This window comes from Porites lutea, chromosome 1 (assembly GCF_958299795.1).
Source record: "Porites lutea chromosome 1, jaPorLute2.1, whole genome shotgun sequence".
Classification (NCBI taxonomy): Eukaryota; Metazoa; Cnidaria; class Anthozoa; order Scleractinia; family Poritidae; genus Porites; species Porites lutea.
In genome coordinates, this window is record NC_133201.1 from 26,017,694 (window position 1) to 26,040,301 (window position 22,608).

General features: G+C 39.2%; 1 protein-coding gene across 1 annotated transcript; it reads left to right on the plus strand.

Moving 5' to 3' along the window:
• The first annotated feature begins 428 nt into the window (after positions 1 to 428).
• Positions 429 to 21,753, plus strand: LOC140946998 (endothelin-converting enzyme homolog). The gene is made up of 19 exons (XM_073396082.1): positions 429 to 906; positions 4,284 to 4,480; positions 5,260 to 5,517; positions 6,126 to 6,191; positions 7,910 to 8,023; positions 9,173 to 9,256; positions 9,698 to 9,831; positions 10,314 to 10,536; positions 11,394 to 11,492; positions 13,142 to 13,219; positions 14,826 to 14,929; positions 15,441 to 15,499; positions 16,080 to 16,131; positions 17,228 to 17,295; positions 17,449 to 17,573; positions 17,824 to 17,889; positions 19,223 to 19,318; positions 19,869 to 19,945; positions 21,553 to 21,753. The coding sequence occupies exons 1-19, from the start codon at positions 582 to 584 to the stop codon at positions 21,650 to 21,652; spliced, it is 2,325 nt and encodes a 774-aa protein (XP_073252183.1). The 5' UTR covers positions 429 to 581; the 3' UTR covers positions 21,653 to 21,753.
• The last annotated feature ends 855 nt before the right edge of the window (positions 21,754 to 22,608 follow it).

Consider the following 22,608-nt stretch of genomic DNA (forward strand, 5'->3'; position numbering starts at 1 on the left):
AGATTTATAGACTTGCCACAAGTCGATCTCACAGGACATAAAAATACTGCCTTGCAAGACACATTTATAACAATTGCTGGTTATCAAAAGACTCTCCAAGAAGAAATAAGAAAATGTTGTGACAACATTTCAACAATAATGGATTCATTACCGAGCCTGATTCTGTTGACCCACACAAAAGTAACAAAGTCTCTTAACTCTCGAAATAATAATTTTTGAAATAGCCTGACTTAAAGCAAGACGATGAAAAATTTAAAGAAGCCTGATGAGGCTTAGTTCGTGACGTAATCGTTTTACCACACTTGTTTTTTTTTTAAGTATTTAAGAGCAGAAGGTCAACAAAACCTCTTCAACGTAGACACTAAACTCCGGATACATCTGTTAATATATTAATTAAGGGCGCCATGACGTCATCTGGCGACGTGAGGACATGAAAAGATAGCAAGATAAATAAGGTTGAACTCAACGGAAGTGGTGTCGTCGCACTGAAACTGTGTATTATTTCTTGAATCTGTTGCCTAGTTCTTTTAGTAGTTTGCAGTGAGTTATTAATTTGACCGTGGAAATTAAGGTTGGAAGTTATGGATCCTGTCAATTTAACGGTAGAGATGCGTGATGTTTACCAGAAGCCGAAAAAGAGACAGGGATCATCAGGATCAAGTTCTTTGCCAGTGGAGAGGAAGAAAAGCAAACATTGTTCGATGCTTGTTAAGAGCTTAGTGCTTGTAATCGTTCTGCTGGTCCTGTGCTGTCTTGTGTTACTAAGTCTTTACTTGATCGAGCGCGATAGAAATTCTCAACCAGAGGAAAAAATGATTTCAGTCAATTCGACATCGCAAACTTCTAAACAACAAAGTCACTATGGAGGATTGTGTTGGTCAAGAGATTGCTTACAGGCTGCATCAGGTAGGGCTCATAAAAAATTCTCCATTATATGAAAGCGAATCCGGTGATTATAATTCTGTATAAATGCAAAACAAGGGGTATTTCTTATGGGCCTGAAATGACCTCGACAAATGACGTCACAATTCCGTCGCTGGTGAAAGTTACCCCGACCCCATCCCCCACCTCAAACATCCCCTACAACGATAGCAGCACCAGAATGTTTCGGTGATTTTAAGATGGTTATTGATCAAGCATTACTACAAGGAACTTTCAGATATTTATCGCCTCTTGTACGTGAAACCATACCAAATACAGTTGACTCCTATTATTGCATATTTATCCTTGGTTTAATTTTTATTTCCAATTTCCAATTGTTTTAAACTCCTTATTGTATATTATTCTTCATTATTATTTATTATTGTTATTTTAATTGGTAACACCTGTACAAAATGGTAATACTGAATAAACTTGTTGTTGTTATATTACCATACCTCAAAACAAAGGGAAGTAAAATTTCAACCTACAATCACGGACAAAAGTAGTTGGGAAGGTGGAATAACTTAACAAAATTATTGCTCCATTTCATACGCCTTATGTCTATGTTTAAAAAAGATTATTTGTTCTTCTCCTGAATCCCCCCCGCGCCCCCTATTCAATGTTGGGACATGTAACAACAATTACGCACAAAAACAATTTAGTTTTGTCCAACATTGATCCAGGGGCGGGGGGGACAAGTACAAAAAGGTGAAAATTGGTAACCTTCCCGACATTTTTGACGATGATTGTAGGTTAAAATTGAACCACAACACATACAACATCAGCACCGTGAGTCAGTGTCGTCGGTGATTGCAAGAAGCCGCTACAGTGGGTTTGGAGAGGAAATTTCCTTGACAACATTGGCAGTAGAAAAGTAACGTGCAAACCGTAAATGACGTCGTAGACGCCCTTTTCCAAATCAACGCCTCTTATCTAATAAACGCCCCCTCTACGCTCTAAAAATTGAATAAGATGCCCCTCTCTAATAAACGCCCCCTGTCTATTAGTCGACGCCCCCTATGAGAATTCCTCCAAAATACTAGGAATAAGCGAAGAGGAGCAAAATCATTCGATTCATTTAGTTTCTCACTTGATTAGCAAGGCTTTGCGTATTTCATCTTGTTCAATGCCAATTTCAAAGCAAGGATAGACTAATGATAGCAACACAATAACCATGACCAGACGTGGTTAGTCAAAAAATATCGATACCGGGAATCAATTGATATCATAGATATTAATCGATTTAATCCGCCGATTAATCAAGAATCGATTGATTAAAAATCATTATCGATTTCTATCGGAAAATCATCGATATTAATCGAAGTCAGCTTTTTTCAGTATCGATTTCTATCGATCAGAAATCGATGTTCATCAATGACTGATATCGATTACTATCGATTATTATCGATATCGGTTTATCGATTAACTATACGTCTGGCCCTGAGCGAACATTCTGACATCGATGTTGGGATTCGAAAGAGCGATATGGATCTCTAGACGGCCTAGACGTATCAATTGATGGAGTGGATATTCCGTTATCTTTAACCTCTCTTGGTATTTTCGCCTAAAGCGTATTAGATTTGTTGAGCTTCTTGCAGTTATGAGAATAAACGCCTGCTATCTATCAAACGCCCCCTCCTGGACGCCTAGGTCATTTATGGTGTACTCTGATACAAGCACAACAGCTTTTAGACTGTTCTGACAAACTTACTTAAGGCCACCGGAGACTGGCTTTAGGAAGTAGAAAAGAGGGAATTTTGATAAATAGCCGATTAAATTGAAGAAGTATCAGTCTTTTTGAAAAAGACAAAAAAATTATCTAAACGTTCAAAGATGGCGCTTATACAGTGGCTTATCAAACATTAAAGGGTTATAACTCGAGTTAGAACGGTCTCAGCGATAGAGTTGTGATATTTAAAGCCGGGTGACTGAAGAGTTTGTCCGTAACTCCGTAGCGAAAGACCTTGGTAACAGAAGTTTATCTCATTCAAAGGCGGTCTGCAATTAGTCACTTACGGACTTTGCTAGTGAGAGTTTTATTCTAGCATGCTACTTAAGATGCCCGAAACTTTTGTTATTATTATTATTATTATTATTATTATTATTATTATTATTATTATTATTATCTCTATTATCACAGTCTTTGCTGGTGTTCTTTTTGCGCATCAGCCGGGCGCAAACCATGTACCTAGAGCGTCAGTCACTCAAGTCAATCATTCTGTTCATACACTGAGCACCTTTCTAAGGATTCGTGCAGATCCCAGCATGCAGATCTTTTGAATCTCTGTCATACTAGCTCTCTCTGATACTTTCTTGATGTTTTCTACCATACCCTTCTTCACTGTACCAAGCGCACCAACAACCACAGGGATCACTAAGGTTTTCATATGCCACATTCTCTGTATTTCTAGTTCTAGGTCTTTGTACTTGCATTTTTTTTCAGTTTCCTTCAGTGCGATGTTTCTATCTGATGGAACAGTCATATCAATAAGTTTGCAGGTGGAATTCACTGAATCTTTAACGATGATATCTGGTCTGTTCGCTGTTATAGTTCTATCAGTATTGACTGGCATGTCCCACATGATGGTGATGTTGTTATCTTTATTGTGTATCACGGTCTCTGGTTCGTGTTCGTACCATTTGTCTGCAATCTCTATATCATGATCTTTACATATGCTCCAATGGAGATATGTTGCAGCATTATTGTGCCTGGAGATGTACTCTGTTTTGGCTAATACCTCACATCCAGATACAATATGGTCCACTGTCTCTTCATGTTGCGAACACAATCTGCATTTGCTCTCCACTTGCTGGCCACATATTATTTTCTGGTAGTTTCTGGTGTTTATTGCCTGGTCTTGAGCTGCAACAAGTAGTCCCTCTGTTTCTCCTTTCAAATTACTTGACAACCATTTGTTGGTAGTGACTGTGTTTATTATTATTATTATTATTATTATTATTATTTTCGAAAATGGGTATTTAAGGCTCAAATACCTCAGGTAAATGGTTTTCTTGACAGCCTACCTCTACACGTTCAAAGCTCGCTATGCTGAAACTGCAAGACTGGTCGCGTGGTCAAACACCGTCGGGCGCAGAGGCAGTTTTCGCCCAAAAACCTCAGGCTAAATGTCTCTTAGATAATGATTCGCGCGGCTTTTTCTCGGCCCAGCCTCGTTCCAGGGTCCTCTCCTACTCGTCCCCTGAAGCGAGAGAAAGAGAGAGAGAGACGGGGAATGAGTAGAAGAGGATTGTGAGAACGATACTGGGTTTGGCCTACGCCCCGAAACTTCCCGCTAAACGTGTACAGGGTGGCAGAGTAACAATAGATAAGAGTTGAAATATTGCTGTTCACTTTCCATCAGATTTGTTGAACTCTATCGATCCCTCAGTGGACCCTTGTGAGGATTTCTATCAGTACGCATGCGGAGGATGGTTGAAGAAAAACCCGCTGACACCTGGGAAATTTAAGTGGAATCAATTTGAAAAATTGTCCGATGAAAACAGGGAATTGATTGAAATGATTCTCACTAATAAGGAACTGAGGGCTATTTATTCTAAGGTGAGCAATATTCATTGTGTACATTTTTTAATTTTCTTTGAGCAGAGCGTTCTCTATGGAAACAAACGCCCACATTTTTCTAAATTTGTTTTCGTGAATTCCGCTGCTTAAACGGTAATCAGAAAACAATGATCCTACGGGCTCATCTTTGATCAGCATGAAACTGTAAAATTGAACGTCACCCCACTTTGCCCCTGTAATCCGCGTGAGTTAACAAAGGGAACAATTTTCACGAGTATTAAGCGAGTTTCTTCAGTTAATTTCCAGCCCTGTTAGTAAAATATTTAACTTTAACAGTCAGCCTCAACGTCAAATCGTAGTTTATCGAGCAAGTTTGGTTAACAAATTAAATGACAAAAATCGTAAGAAATACGTAAATTCAGCACTCATGCAACATTTGAGGGGTGCTTTGGCCCCACCATAAAATGTTTAAAAAAATGGACGCTACTATAGGTAGTTTCAAGATAAAGCTCTTTAAAGCACCGGCAATTACAAATACTCCCCCCCCCTCGCCCCCTCGCCCCCTCGCCCCCTCGCCCAAGTTGAAGTCCGCCTGTATCATTTTTGCCCCAGACTGAACAAGATTGACCAGGATGAAATAAAGGCAGGGGTCATAGTGGTACCAAATCCGCAAGATAGGCGTCCTGTGTGTTAGAAAGTGCAAAATTCTCAACACCTTTTGTCCAAGATTGTAGCTAGGCAACGTGCCTATGGTAAGCTGACTATCTACTCTCGCACGAAAACTCCAACATCCCACTTATCATCTTTGTTGGTTTTAGGAAGAAGCTGTATGGAAGGCTTTGGCTTATTACGAGTCCTGCTTGGACAAGGACGAGATTGAGAAATTAAAAGGAAAGCCTCTTGAAAGACTTATCCAACAGTACGGATCATGGAGCATCACTGATAAAAGCTGGAAGGAAGAAGACTGGGAACTAATAACAAATCTCCCAAAGATCCACAAATACCTGGCTTTACCGATCTTCTTTACCACGACTGTAGCCATTGATGACAAAAACAGTTCCCAGTATATTATTACGGTATGTTTAGGCGGTGAAAATGTTTTCTGTCGTCTGTTGCTACGGATGACAGGGATAGACAAGGATTGAAGCTTAAAAAATCTGGGTCAACTTTTCCAAGTTTTAATGTGATGCCTGCAAAAACCCGCCAGGAAAGTATTATGGTTAGTCCTCGCTGGTGAAATTTTCTTTGACATCTTCATCAATCTACAGGAGAATGTTGTCTATGGGCAAAAGAGCTAAGTAATGACTGCAGCAAAGAATTGACTTAAATGAACTGCGATATTTTCGTGATTTTAGTGTTAGCTGCTATGCTGACCCACCCACCTCCATCTAGGCCCTCTTTAAAGCACCAAATAACCCACTTGTATGGTGACGTCACGCGCGAAAAAAAACTGTGGTAAAGGTACGCGGGAATGTTTAAAAAACAATGGTGGCTGTAAAGTAAGCGATCCAAATTTGAATCTGTCCATGTAATTTTGACCGAAATGACTTATTCCCATTAAAATAGAAAGCCCGAAGATTTGAAAAATGACGAATTACCGTTGATTTAAGTGGAGAGGAGGTTCAATAGCTCAAGGAAGCCGTTGCTTGGTGTTTTAAGTGGACTTTATTCTCTTATTTTCTAGATGAGAGAGTCTAGTATTGCATTGTCAAGAAGGAACCATCTAACCAACGATACGGAAAGCCATAGGGTAAGAATGAGAATTACTACTGCTGAAGTAGCATGCAAAAAGAAACAAAATGTACTTTTTAAAAGAATCAGTAGTGAAACCTCTATTAAGCGGACACCTTCGGGACTTTTCCAAGTATCCGCTTAATAGAGGGTTTCCGCTTAATAAGGGTTGTAAAAATTGCGCAATGTTTGTTAACGATCAACATTCAACGGTTCCCCCGTACTGTGATAAAGTTGCATGTTGTTAAAGAAGCTAGCCAGAGTTCAAGTTCATTACCTTTCATTACCAACTTTAATTTGTTTGTAATATAAATGGAATAACACTAACTGACTTCAGTACGTATTTCAAGGACGTAATCCAATACTACTATTGTTAATTCAATCCGGTGTCCGCTGAATAGGGGTTCTTTAAAAGGGAAATATCAGACGTTCGTTTCGGGACCCGGCTTAGTGTCCGCTTAATTGGGGGTCTCCTTAATAGAGGTTTCACTGTATTTTTCTTTTTATGTTGCGAGAAATGCGCACATTATGATTAGTCCAGCCCTGCTCTCCATTCTCCTCTCCATACTCCTTGTTTGCCCCCCCCCCCCCCCCCCCCTATTCCAAGGTTATAACTTTATCACCTGTTTTACGACCTTTTGTAAGTTTATTTGACATTATAAAAAAACTTTATAAATAAACTGTTTTTATAACCACCAGACAATTTACACTTTATCTCCAAGGCTCATGTCCAAGTTTCTCAGTTATTTCAAGGCTGTAACATTGTGCTTGTTACATTTCGCGTTAAAAATATTGTTTCATTTTGCGTCAAAAAGTTGTTACATTTCGCGTTAAAAAGTTGTTACAGTTTGCGTCAAAACTTGTTACATTTCGGGTTAATGTTACATTTCGCGTAAAAAGTTGTTACATTTCGCGTTAATGTTACATTTTGCTTCAATTGTTACATTTTGCGGCGTAACAAGAGATCTTACTGGAAATTTCTCGCAGACTGTTTGCTCAAAACGAGTCGTAAGAGAGGTTAAACGTCACGTTTACGTCAAACGGCAAACGCGAATGTGTACCACGTGACTAAGTTTCCTCTTTACTTGTCGTTTACTGTTCATTATTTCTACACTTAAATTAGTAGTTTCACGCACTTTTTTTATCCATATAAGAATTGTTTTTTGCTGTTTTCATCTGATCATCTTCTATTTTGAGACATTCTCAACTTGAATCTGATATTCACGTCACGTACGTGAAAAGCACTCGTCCAATCCCACTAGGAGCAGGAGACGCATGCGCAATTCATGAGAAACAGTTTCTAGGAAAAACAAACGAGCAAGCAACCAACAAATTTGAGTCTAAACAATAGCACTTGTTTAAGGCTAGGGAAACTTGGTCTGGTAAATGGCGCTTTCATGAATAATTGGCGGCACAGTTCTGCTGATCAGTCTGCGAATCCCGGGCAGACTCTGTCTTAAAAGGGACGGTGATTTTGCCCCTCTAAAAGAGACCAAATCGAGCGTGGCTCAGCCAGCCTTTGTTTGATTTCTAAAGGAGACTTTATACCAACTCAGTTTGACTGCATTTACGTACAACCCTAAGTGATAGTTTTATGGGTAAAAATATTAGCTTTGCGTAATTAACACCCTAAGTGAGACCAAAAGCTGCTTTTTCTACCGGAAAACGAGACGACCAGCATTCACTTAGTTTTCCCCCAACCCCGAGCTACTTGACAACTTTTTGTTGTTGTTACAGATTCGTGAAGCGTTTAAAGACCTCATGAGAAACTTGACAAAGAAGCTTGGGGCAGTGGAAGGATCTGAGGATGATTTAATGAAAACGTTCGAGTTTGAAAAAGAATTGGCTAAGGTATGGAAACCTGTGAACAGCAGGTACGTTTAACGACTGAAAGTTCTACTGTTTTTCTCGCGGGAGGGGGGGGGGAGTACTCCCAATAATGACCTATACGGCGAGGTTCTACCCGAAAGGGGTACCTTTTTCATGCGGGCTTCGGGTATATAAAAGGGTAGGGATCTCCCTTGTTGAAGTATATGAAAGGGTAGGGATATCTGTCATTTCGATTGGTAAAAAGACCTAAAAAGGATAACAGATGCATTTTATGGTTGAGAAAACGTTCTGGTTTTGTGATTTATCCATATTTTAAAGATAGCGCATTTACAGCAGTTAGAAGGGATGTAAAGTTCTAAACTAGGTATATGGAAGGGGCAACATTGGTCAACAGGATGTATACGGGGTATCTTTCTGTCAAAAATGGTATATAAAGGGGTATATGGTATATAGAGGGTACTAGGGGTTGGACCTCGGGGCGGAGCCCCCCCTATAAAACGTTTTTGAGTATACCCCTGGGGGTTTCTTTCTTCATCTTTCCCCCTATGAAATTGTAGATTAAAGTGTGGCACGAAATTTTTGCCTGAGTTTATTTTTGCGGATTGCACATTTTTTGAATTTTGCGGGAACCAATTTTTGCAAACAGTACAGATTGGTTTTTCTCGCTGGGTAGTAATTTTTAGCGATTTTCAGAAAGAATCCAGGACACAGCATTGATAATATTTTCCTTTTTGGTAAGTACGTGCAATAGAAAGACATATTTTCAAACAAAACTACGGTATACGTACCCTATGTAAAACCAATTATTCATTGAATACCGTTTGGTTTCCGAATGAAAGAGGCAAGTTGTAATTGAACACTGCACTGTATTTTTGTGTAGCGAATTTAAGTTATAGAGAATATTTACTCTGGAGTAAATTTTTGCGGGAAAAATTTTTGCGGTAATTTTTATTTGCCGGAACTTATTTTTGCGGATCGCTGGAAAAATCGCAAAAATTAGAACCCGCAAAAATTTCATGCCACACGATAATCTATTATGTTAGATACAAAAACGTGGTTATATCGACCGAGTTGATTTAGTCAATTAAACCCTTTGATTAAAAACCTAGAGAAAGCATTCTCAACGTTAAACCCTTTATCAGCTAAACCGATTCTTTTTATTTATTTTAGATATCTACGCCCCGGATGCTACGCTTTAAGCAGGCGTACAGGAAACTAACTATATCAAAACTACAGAAGTATACTGGAGCGTTTGTGAGTATTCTCGCAGTTGGCCTTTTATTACAAAAGATGTGTCTTTACATGTCTCTTAGCACCTAGTGATTCGATTCCACGAACAGCCTACCCGCGCATATCTTTGAAATCGAATAACTGGATGCTTTTAAGAGACATGTTAAGGCATATCATTTTAAACTAGCTTTTACCTAGTTTCAAGTTTTTATTTTGATATGTATTTTTTTTAATATTTTTCCTTTTATTGGTTTTGTCTATTACAGATTCATTTTAAAAATTTTAACGAGTATGCAGAGCGAATTGATCATCTATATGTTAAACGGCGCTATAGAAAATTACTATTATATTACTATTATTATTATTATTATTATTATTATTATTATTATTATTATAACTTTGAGCCTTTAAATAAATAAGAGTTCGTTCCCTCGTGTCGCTAATATTTCTTGCCCCATATTATAGATTAACTGGACTGATTATTTCAAACGTATGATGGAAGAGAATCAATTTAAAGTCACTGACCAAACGGAAATCGTCGTTTACGCATTGGAGTATCTGAAAAATCTGGTAAAATTACTGAAAATAACCCCTAAAAGGTATGTCTTATGAGGCACTACAGCAGCGGAAATGAAGGTCTATATTTTGATCACGTTTTTCAATCGATCTACTACAAGCGACAACCTTATTTTTTCATCATCATCATCATCATCATCATTAATCATTAAAATTATCATTATCATTATCATTATTTTTATCATTACTATTATCATTATCATTATCATCATCATCGTAATCGTTATCGTCATCAACATCATCATCATCGTCATCATAATTATCATTATTTTAATCATTATCATTATCATTATAATTTTTTCATTACCATTAACATTATCATTATCATTATAATTATCATCGTCATCATCATCATCACTATCATCATTATCATCCACATTGTCATTATCATGGTCATCGCAATCGTCACGTCATCATCATCGTCATCATCATCGTTATTGTCATTATCGTTATCATTGTTATTACAGTTGTCCGCTTTTTTTTATTACTATTTTCCTTTTTCTAGGACTGTTGCCAATTACCTCATGTGGAGAGTCGTTAAGTCAAAATTTCTATCTCTGAGCAGCGACTTTGTAGAGCTGTTTAAATCTTATTACATTCAAGCATTTAACCACTGGAGTGACAGCGACGACAAAATGATATGTCAGCTGAGAACAATGCGCGAATTTGGAATACCTTTTTCAAAAGTTTTTCTTGATCAGAAATTTTACGGAGACAGCAGGAAAACGGTGAGAGCGACTTGTGATTAACGTAACGCATGCATGTGAACGTTTATTTGTTTATTTATCTACTTATTTAGAGTTTACCATTTAAAAAGTTTGCTAAACAGACTATAAACAGACGGTTTTTTAGGTAAACAGACAGTAAGATGTTGTGTCTAGCTGCGATAGGGGTCTTCATTTCTCGCGTTTCGAATATAGTGGTCTCCACATCGGCCCACGTAAGAGAATCCAAGACAGTCTTGGATTTCTAGATCCGACGCTGTGAATTCCGGATTCTAGATTCTTTGTAAGTAAAACTTGGATTCTGGATTTCAGTCATTCGCGGGATTCCGGATTCCGTAAGTTGTATTCCGAATCCCAAAGTTCAGGATCCCAGATTCCACAAGCAAAACTTTCCTGGATACCGAAACTAGTGCGTGGAGGGAAGCAGTCAAGAGACGAAAATGGCCATGGGCGTGATTGAGGGCGCGGGAGAGGCGCTTGACGCTCGACGCTTGCGCGCGGGCACTAGGAGCAAGGGTGGCACAGTTGGTTAGTGCGTGGCCTTGGGTGCGCGACGTTCCGAGTACGATCCCCGGAGTCAACACATCCTTGTTTTAAATTCTCTCCTTTCTGTGTAGCTTTGACTGCCTTTAAATACCCTCAAAACGGACCATTGATAGAGAGAAGGGGATAAAACGAGCGCAGCGTCTACCGCAAGTTTAATAACTCTCACGGGTTATCGGCGAAAAAAATGGTTGCTTGACCTTTTTTTTTTACTCCCGTCACTAAACTGGAATATAATTAGAGACTACTTAGTTGCAGATTAGCTCCATTATAACGAGATTTTATCAAAAATGAAATTTTTAAAAATCATTGTATAGGCAATGGACATGACTGCAGACGTTCGGGCTGCCTTTGTCGATATCCTAATGAGACAAGACTGGATGGATGACGAGACAAAGAAAGCAGCCAAACTTAAGGTAAGAGCGTTTGTAAGCGTTAGTCACAGCGTCAGGAAAGGTTATTTTCACTGTCCGGGATTTGATCAAAATACAGTGGGAGATTCGAGAAGACGCTGATGCGATACGTGATTTCATTGCTATCAGGGGAAGCAAGATGTGTCAAAATTTGGGCACGGATGTGGTTGGGAGAGAAAGTGATATTCAGGATAGTGATGAAAGAAGATCGAGATGCGAGAAACGAAAATGAATTCTGGTAGTTGTAGTCAAATGTCGCTGTCATGAAAATGACCTATTCGCCGCAACACCGAACCGTTCAACCACAACACAACCTGTACAACCACAGGTTATGTTCACGCTATAATGTTTAGTTTTTCGAGCCATCAAGAAACGTAATCCGGTATGGTGTGAACAGCAACGTTACAGGACCGGAGGAAGTCGTTTACTCACATCGAACATCGTGCCTCAGCACAGAGGGTTTAGTGCTCTAAATCCCAGTCCTCAAGCCTGAATATTTACTCCAACCTCAGTAGGTTCCAGTCCTCGTTGCTGCCTATTTACTTCCGCTACAGTCCGATTACCGGTTCACACTACACCTAAATGCGGCACCGAACCTATCCGATATGTAATCGGCGCGGCACATCTTCGCTCTGTTCTTGTGCGTAAACTGAAGCCATATCCAGTATGGCGCGCAAAAGCTTTCCCGCATAGTGTGAATAGCCTCAAAAAGACCAATACCCGGGAGTATAGGGGGGGGGGAGGTCTTTCTAGTTCCAGTTATAGGCTAATGGGGATTTACCGCTGGATGGGGTCGCATTTTTACAGCTTGATTGACTATTATGGGGTTGCAGTTTCAATAGAGTTACTAGAATGGGATCGCACATTTTCGGGATTTGGGGGATCAGAAAATTCAGGTAGGTAGGGATTTTAAAATGGGAAGATTTTTACTTCATTAAGTTTAACCAATCTGTCAGTTAGTTTCAAGAAGACCTAGCTAAAAGGCTTTAAAGGTAGATGCATAAACAGAAAGTTACTAAGGCCCGATTCAGACGCCGAGCTTTTTATGAGCCGAGCCTAATTCGAATTAAGGCCGACCCAAACTATTAAGAGCGGCTGAATAGCTTCAGACGCCGATCTTAATTGCAGCTGAACTAAATTTAAAAGGAGGAAAATGCTCACTTCGGTCAACCCGCTTACAAAATACGTTATAATAATTTATGCATTAGGTTTGGTACATGAAAAGTTTGGCGTCTGTATCAAAGCCGTCCCAAAGTCACTCCAAAGGCGACATTCCCGGCCGGGCTTGGCGAAAAGAACGGCTGAGCCCTTCGATTTCCAAATTGAAACAGACGTTCCTAATTGATTCAGACGCCGAACTTTTCATGTACTTAATTCAATGTATTAGGTTTGGCTCATGAAAAGTTCGGCGTCTGAACCAGGCCTAAGTTGGGATCGCGAAAATTACATTTTCTCAAAAGTGACTAAGATGGGGTTTATTTGGCCACAGAAAAGAATATATTGTAGTAGTGGTTTTAAGAGGCCAGCGGCACATAACCAGGAAAATTAACCCAAGTACCCCACCCTCCACCCTCCTCCCGGGACCAATACTCGTTTGAGGTCACGTGGAATTTGACACGAATATGCCTTTAAACAGTTCCAGTATTTTGCAGGCAGAATATCTCTCTGAAAATATTGGATATCCTGACTATATTGTGGACGTGAAATACCTGACAGAGCAATATAAGGAGGTATGTAGCTTTGTTGATTTCATTTCTGTCAGTAAGTAAGGAATACTTAGGCCTGCCCTGAATTCTGTTGATATTTATCGGTATCTAAAAAAAGCAGGACTTGACGGAAGAATGCAGCCATTACAAAAGCTTTTTTTATGGGGAACAGCAAGAATTACAAGAATTATAAGAAAGGTGATGGTCACCTAAGGTGACGGGAGGTCACATGGTACCAGGGAGTAGCCTGTTGGAAGGAAAACTTGGGAACTGATAATAATCATCATCATCATCATCATCATCATCATCATCATCATCATAGTGTAGTGTGGAGTAGTGTAGTATAGTATCTATACGGCTATTTCGAGGAAGGTTGTCGGAAAAAAAAGTGCACGCGACAATCCCGAAAGGTAATATGGGATGCGATCAATTCACTGTTCTTGACACTGTAGCTGTCGAACCTACTTTTGTTGCTATCCTTTAGCACTCGCAAACGTATATCCATGGCCTCTAGTGCCATTCTCTCAAATTTCTTTGAAAAACAGTGAACTCAAAACCACCCACAATACCTTTCGGGATTGTCGCATGCACTTTTTCCGACAACCTTTCTCGAAAAAGCTGTATAGAGAATACTTCATGGAAAGTGCGGGGTTGGGAGAACTGGAGACAGTTATGAAAACCCGCCGACGAAGTCGAGGGTTTGCATTACTGTCTAGAATTCTCCCAACCTCTAGAGTGTTTATAACAGGCTATGCAAATACAGGGAAAAAGTTTTCTATTGCTTTTATAAATTAACTTTCCCGAGAAAAAAAGCAAAACTCTTTGTTACGGCACTGATTAAAAGAGAAATTTTCACCAGTCGCGAAGTCTTGCAAGCGCAGAAGTCTTGCATGCGTAGTCAGTTCTTGTTTTGCAAAAAAGAGGCTTTCTAAAATATGGGTTTTTCTCGCTTAAAATATCAGCTTAATCATCAAAAAATTGACACAGCATGTTTTGTAAAGATTTTCCAAGTTTCAGTTGACGAGGGAATAGGTAAATAAAGTAGATTTGTCGATTTTTTAACTCAAAAGCTTTTTTTTTAATTCGTGCTTTATTAGCGCGCGAAAAGCAAAACATTTTGACGTCAAAACCACTACTCTCATGCAAACACGCCTCTCGGCCAATCAGAGCGTGCATACTATCTTAGTTATTTTATAAAATTTGGTTGTTTCTGTTCATGTTTTAGGTAATTTGTTGTAGTAGTGAATATAAAACCTTTATAGTAACTAGACCAATACCTCCCTTTGGAGAGTAAGGCGCAATAAAGATATACTTCGTCTGGGGTTTGCGTAACTGTCTCGAATGCTCCCGACCTCTCTTATGTTTATATCAGGCTATGCAAACACAGAAAACGTTTTCTATTGCTTAAATACAATATATACTATTACGATAACAATACTGTTAATTAATTAATTAGATTTTTGGTTCAAGATCTGTTTTCTCTTTTGCAACATTAGATGGGCATATTTGACTATAACTTGACAAGTATTGTCATTACCTAATCTTAGTAAATATAAAGTCCTAATGATGATGATAACAGTATTACTACTATGCCTGTACTCATTAGGAATTTGTTTGATCTACTTTTTAGGTCAAGATAGATCCCAAAACATTCTTTGATAATCATGTCTCAGCAGAAAGGAACACAAATCTTAGAATTCTTGCAAAAGCTGGAACTGTAGTGGACAAGTCTCAGTAAGGCATCCTGTTGAAAATTTGTACTCTCGTCTAAGATGGCCTATAGACCGTTTTCACATTGCGTCATACGTCGGCTATTCTTGGGACCCGAAAAGAAGAAGTCCCCAGTTTTGAAAATGATTTTTTTCTTCGTCTTAGCCTTTCATCCACATGTCAACGGCGTTTAGGGGCACCAAAAACATGGCTTAAAAATCAGCTACAGCGCGTTCACGTCCACCATATCGGTGTCCTACAGCAGTCGAACCATTATGGTCGGCAATGTTGGTGTACGAAACCAGTCCTGTAGGAATTGAACGTTTTTCTTATCAGAAAGTTTCTTTTGTTGTAATAAATTTGCACAGTAGCTGCGGGCCAAGTGAATCTTAAAATGCTCTATATGTCAATGTATTTAAGTTGTGCAGCCTACCCCCCCCACCCCCACCCCCCCTCTAGTGGAAGCCTTAATTATTTGAGTACTGAAATGTATTGAAACCAGTCAAGAAAATAAAACGTTCTTTTTTCATTTTAGATGGCAAAGACTTCCAACAGAGACGAATGCGTTTTATTCATATCCAGAAAACAAAGTGGGTAAGAAATATGTACAAACTTCAATCTGCATAATGCCTATATGATTATCACCCTTGTCCCCAAAACTTTCCCCACAAAGATTCGCGTATCAAACCGGCCTTGTTGTCGTTGTGATTCCCGGGGAGGGGGGGCACATCCTGGTAACAGGCTAATGGGGACGTGCCGCTGGATGGGAACTCATTTTCACGACTGGATTGACTAAAATGGGGTTACAATTTCATTAAAGTTACTAGAATGGGATCGCACATTTTTCGGGATTTAGGGTATCAGAAAATTAAGGTAGGTAGGATTTATAAATGGGATGATTTTTACTACATTAACTTTAACCAATGTGTCAATTCATTTCAAGATGACCTAGTTAAGTTGGGATTGCGAAAATTACATTTTCCCAAAAGTGACTAAGATGGGGTCTATATTTGGCCACAGAATAGACTATATTGTGGTAGGGGTTCCGAGAAGCCAGCGGCACATACCCCCAGCAAAAAGTAACGCAAGTAACCCCACGGGCTGTGATTCCCTCTTCACTGTACGCTATAATGATGGCTATCATGACAATTAGTGATTTTATACTTCATTTTAGTCTTTCCTGCGGCGATTTTGCAGCCTCCATTTTACAATGTGCGGTATCCAAGGTATGATGAATAAAATCATCTTGAAGTTTTCAAAACATCAATATTGAAATAAAACTGAAAGAATGAGTTTCAGAATGAGTCAGCATTCGACCTGGCGTGCTTGAACAAGCAACGTGATAACCGACTAGTTTATAAAGCGTAGTAAATAAGACAACATATCAAAAAAGCGAATAGTTTGACCCCAGGAGTCATTTCATAAATCAGTGGAATATGATGAGTTGTGTGTGTCAGTTGCTTGGTGTTAAACTCTGGTTATTAACCTGATAGGAAATTACTTCGCAATGTTATTGGCTTTATGAAGAAAACGTGTAAGTGGATATATATATATATATATATATATATGAGCTATGAGAGTGAAGAAAGCATGTTGGGCTCAACGTAAAATTTGAGTATAACTCCCTTTAACTCAGTTAGTATTTCATTACTTTCTTCTTCCCAAACCACCACACAATCCCCCTTTTTGTTGGGCTTGCTAGGCCTGGGTCTGTGATGATGTGAGTCATACCGTAGTTTTTAGGGAGTTATTATAACTCCAAAAATAGGGTAAAAATTTAAGGTACAGGATAACCCCGTTTTGGGAGTTACTTTAACTCCTATTTTAACTCCGAGTTTGGGGTCATTTTTACTCCTGAAAAGGAGTTCTTTTTACTCCCAGTCTGGAGTTAAAATAACTCCGAAATGGGGGTATTTTTACTCCTTACATGGGTTGTTTTTACTCTTTTTGGAGTTAATTTAACTCTGAAAGTGGAGTCAAAATTATAGGTACAGGATGACTCCTTTTTGGGGGTTATTTTAACTCCTCAATATCTGGGCTCACTTTTACTCCTGAAAAAGAGTTCTTTAAACTCCTTTTTGGAGTTCAAATAACTCCTCAAAAAATAACTCCACTGTAAGGAGTTAAAGTAGCCCCACTAGAGGAGTTATGATAACTCCTTGAAAATTACTGTGCAGTTAATTCATGGAAATGCATATCGGTGGATTTGTGAAGAAGGCCAATGCCACTGAAACACAGCGCCGCTGTGTAACTTGGGACAAGTTACACCAGTGGTCAGCTATACAGCAAATCGATTATTGAATTTTTTTTCCTGTTTGTTAGTGCAATTAACTACGGTGCTATTGGAGGAGTCATGGCGCATGAATTAACGCACGGATTTGATAACAAGGGTGAGATCAAGCTATATGTTTAGAAATCAGTTTCGGCTATTTCAGTAATATTGTGAATTTTGAATATATTAATTTTGCCAAGCCTAAAGGCGAAGCTCCAGTTAAATACATCGGTGTTGGTGACGTCATTTTTAACATGTAAATTTTTTGCAGGTAAAATGTTCGATATTAAAGGAAATCGCAGGAAATGGTGGAGTAATGAGACGTTGGTTAATTTTGAACGAAAATCCGTTTGTTTAGTGGATCAATATTCAAACTTTACCTTTTATGGTAGAAAGGTAAATTATTATTTTTGCCATCTAAAGCAAATTCATGAATTAATATATAAGATACAAATGGCGCATTCACTTGACAGTTCCTTAACGTTTGCCTAGCGTGCGACTAACATTACTTGATATTCGCCTTAGATTCGTGTAATATTTACCTGACATTCGGCCTACTATTCGTCTAATATTCGCCTAGCAAAACGATGAAATTAATGATCCCGAATGCGATGTAAGCTTTTAACGAGATACAACACCTTTTCAGGTAGATGGCAAGAAAACGTTATCGGAAAATATTGCAGACGGCGGCGGTGTCACAGTGGCGCTTGAGGTATGTGTTATGTTTAAGTGTTAAGATTATTCGGTAAACAAAATAATGTTCTTCTTTTTCTCTCCTTTTCCCAATTGACAAAATTTTAATATTTCTTAAAACCTCTTGGCCCGAAGCCCTTCTTTCTTACTTCAGTACACTAAGACGCTCATATTTTTCGAGCCCGAGGGATTTTCCCGCCTCTCTTCACCCATTCAAAGATGTCTCTGTAAGCCAGTGTTGAATACAATCTTGGAATTACTGCAACTTTGGCTTTGTTCACGAAAATAACACTGTATAGGGCTTTTGTTAACACACAACAACGGTTGTGGCGGTTCGATTTCTCTGACGGAGCGAAGCTGCACCGCACCGATCTCAAAAGTGAAGCGTCACATAACGGATAACTTTTCTGCCATACTTTGGTGCAGAGTGAAAACCTATTCGGTCTGTCGCGGAAGTAAATAAGTAGGAGCGAGGCCTGGATCCTACTGAGACGGAAATGAATAATCAAGAGCGAGGACTGGAATTTAGTGCACCAATCCCTCTCGGCCAACCGCGTCGGCAAGATGTTCGATGTGTGGCCCTGGGCCGTTCCTGCTCATGCTATACCGGATAGCGTGTCTTGGCGTCAAAAAAAACTATCCTGTGTAGTACAACGTGTGACTATAGCCTTTGATAACAGGGTCAGGAGAGGGGAGTGAATTGTTCAAAACAATAAACTTTGAACCAATAAACTTTCAGCTATGACAAAATATGCTCAAATCTATACGTGCGAGAGGAGGAGTACTGGTAAAGAGCCTTGCTCATCGTTTATTTCTGTCCTTTTTCTTCCAAATCTAGCCAAGATTTCAGTCAATCAAAAAATGACTCCTTGTCGTAGTCTTTGGTTCAATAAAAGTTTAAGAAATTTTTGATGATTTTAATGAAGAAAACAATGGAGGCGTTGTTGAAAATTATGGAAATTTGGAAAATATTGTAGGATTTGGGGTTTGTTGAAAAGTAATATAAGAAGCGAACAATAGATAAACAAATAACAGAAAGTCCACCACCAAATCAAGGTGCCTCTGAGAGCTCATAAGCGGACTAACTGTCTTATACCTTTTCTACCCTAATTTCTTTCCTTCCAAATTTTCTTGCCTCCGTAGGTTTCCAACTTTTTACAGCAATGGGGCTACGCCTCGCGCGTGAAGATCGGCTTTTTTTCGGAGGGAAACTGCCACGTCCCTCGTCTAACGCAAAGTTAATCCTCATGTCTCATTTAGGTCAAAATGTTGGCTTAGGGGGATGGGTAGGAGGAAAGTTTCCCAGAATCTTTACTGATATGGTCATGATCTTATTTTTGCTTTCCCTTTAGGCCTACCGGAAGTGGGTTAGGGAGCATTGGGAAGAACCAAGACTTCCGGGCATGATGCTGACCAATGAACAGGTTTTCTTTATTAGTTTTGCGAGGGTAAGTGAAGGACGTATGATTTTAACGCAACAAAATTAAGCATTGAACCTGGTAGATACGACCAAATACGAAGAACCTTTTCCCCATGCATCTTGAAGATCTCGTAATAAAAGATTACGAAAGATAATATTTCTTTCGTTCCTTCAAACCTGAAAAATGTAGAAAAAGAAACGCGATGAAAGTTAGTTTTAAGGTCTATGTCCCCTTCTAATCAGTCCAATTTGCATTAAATAAGAGATATTCAAAATACTGGAAATCGTCGAGCGCTGCATGCGGCCTGCGTAAAATGGTTGCTGAGAAGTGGCCCCGCCTATTTAGAGGCGGCGCTCTTTCAATTAATATGGTAGCAATTACAGAGGAACTCGATTTAACGAAGGCCCAAGGGACTGGCCAAACATGTTCGCTAAAACGAGGTTTCGTTATATTGAAGTTCTTTTCCATACGTTTCACTGTGAGTGGGGCAGAAAATACCGCTCGTTATATAGAGGACTTCGTATGTAGAGGTTCGTTATATCGAGGTTCCCATATTTTGATCTGTGTTTATTTGCAGAACTGGTGTGGCCATTACAGTGAGAGAGCTATCAGTTTTGCAACAAAATTTGATGTCCACAGTCCTAACCCTTGGAGGTATGCAGTCTTAACTAATTTTTTTTTCTAGCATGTTTAAATATATACAGCAAGTACAGCCGCCTCTCCTCGTACCTCACCTGCACCCAAAACACCATACTGACGACTTGAATCAATTGCAATGCTGACATAATTGTTTAAGTAGACGTAACGTTTCTCCTGGTCTATTATCGTAATGTCTTGAGTTCTTCTGCGAATTGGCGAACGAGTAGCAGCCGGCAAAACTCAAATGCTTCTTAATTAATTGTAATAAAGAAGTTTATAACCCACTAGACTGCGAGCAGTCTCTCTTTTTCTTCAGATTTAGTAAGAGGAGTCTGCGAGACGCGAGAAACGAGGGCGGCAGCCCGAGAAGAAAAATTTTGTCGTGCCTCTCCCGTCTCGCACCTTCAGTCACGCGCGTGGTCATTTGCGTGTCTCGGGCGATTTGCTCGACGGACCAAGAAAAAAGAGAGACTGCTCGTAGTATAGTAATCCACGAATAATGACTGGTTTTTAGTAGATTTGTGGGGCCTACTTCTCTCCTGCGAAACCTGTCTAATCAGTTTTGGCGAGAGGAGCGAGGAGATAGTGCTGCCTATACAAATTGTAATACAGTCTACCTGAAATACTTCGGCTATTTGATTGGCTGAGAGCAGTTGTATTTCAGCTGAAATTGAAATACAGTGGAATCCGATTTTTCGAACCAAAAGCTGTTTTCCATGGTTTTTCTTTGGCCAGACACTTTAATTTCATCCCCGAAATAACATTGTGAATAGAGACCTTTAGATTCCTGACCAAGACAAACTACGACATAAAGTTGTTTTTTCACCTTATACTACTACATGAGAAATTTCTGCAATTTGATTGGCTTAGAGCAGTGGTATTTCAGCTTAATTTGAAATACCTACATGTGAAAATTACAAACCTTGTGTGGGTAGTAGTATAAACAAATAATAGCATGATTTGCCCGTGATATTTGGCATGAATACCACTCGTGATATTTCAAAATTGTCGCAAATTTACTCGCCTAACGGCTCGTGAAATTTCGTGTAACAATTTCGAAATATCACTCGTGGTATTTATGCCAAATATCACTACAAATCATGCTGTTACCTATACTAATCTCAAGAAATAGACACATCGGAAAGTTTCCATTTGCTTTTTTTTTCACCAGAGAAGTTAACAAAATTATTTTTGTTGAGGGAAGTTAAGCCCTCTTTCGATCGTAAAATGATGAAACTTCTATAAACATTAGATAACTCGCGTGCTTCCGTCACTACCACACTTTCGCCAAAACCCGTATGCAGTTGAATCTCTACTAACAGACATCTCTCCAAAACGGCCACTCTCTTCTGTCCCCAAAGGGGGCCCTGTATGGAGAATGACGCCCCCCGGCTATCTCATTTTCCCGCCAAAATGACGCTGGTTCACGTCACCTGCACTACTTGTTGAGTATTTAACAAAAATATCTCATTTTCGTAGTAGTCCTGCTCTTACAGAATCTAAAATTCTCTAATAACTTCCTCTGTCAACAAGGGTAGAATTCTTACACCGGCATAGGTCGTAAACATTTAATCTGTAGTCGATGGCTTGACCTGCAGTATTAATGCATTTTTTATTTACAGGGTCAATGGTACATTGATGAATTCTCCAGAGTTTTCAAAGGCATTTGACTGCCCTCTAGGCTCACCAATGAATCCTAAAAAGAAATGTAAAGTTTGGTGATAAGTGAGAGTCATGATAAGGTGATCTATAAAATCATCTGGCAATAAAGGAACAAGAGACTGAGAAGCCCTCGCGTACCGATCGCTTTCTGTCGAAGTGTTGACTTAGCGTAACTGAAATCATTGGCGTGTTGCATGAAGTAAAATATATTTTTAGCCCAGTGCAAGACACTTCTCTGTAGCCATAGTAAATAAGGTGGAATGGTCATGAAACCTTTCAGATTTCTTTGTTTTTTGCATTGTTAGTTTTCATTGGACTTGACGGTACACAACGTTTAATCACCGAGTCCTATGTTTTCGATACTTTCCACAAATAAAATTTGTATCATGGGAGGTGTGGAAATGGCGAATAATTTGCTTCCTTACTTCACCATTATGGACCAGTTTGCGACTGCGTGTTAGACTAACAAGATGGTTTGTCGAATTTCACTATGAGACAATGGAACTGTTTTGGACCCAGTTTCCTATGATAGCATTTCCAAAACAGTCCCATAGTGCAATTCGACACAAAACCGCCCCAGTCCCACTCTCAATTTAAAATGGCCAATAATGGTTCTGTTTGCGAATTGAAATGACATGGGAATGCTTTCAGAATCTACTGCCTTGGGAATTCATTATACAAAACTTAGCTAATACAGGGTATATGTTAGACAGGAAGCTTCCCAACGGCGATTTTTAGCGCAGCACTGGCGTTGGTAATATTGGAACAATGTTGTAAGTTCACTCAAAACAATGTCTCAACACTGTTGCAACCCTGTGTTGCGCTACAAATCGTCGTTGCGAGTGGAAACATCACTTTAACAAGTGGTGCAATCTGCTTGTCTGACGTAAACGTGCATGAAATATGCAAGAGGTTAATATTAAGATATGCTCATAACGTTGTTTATAGATATTTTTTTTAAACGCTGTAGTGTTATTCTTGTCGACAAACGCATGTTTATAAGTAAGGGCCTGTTT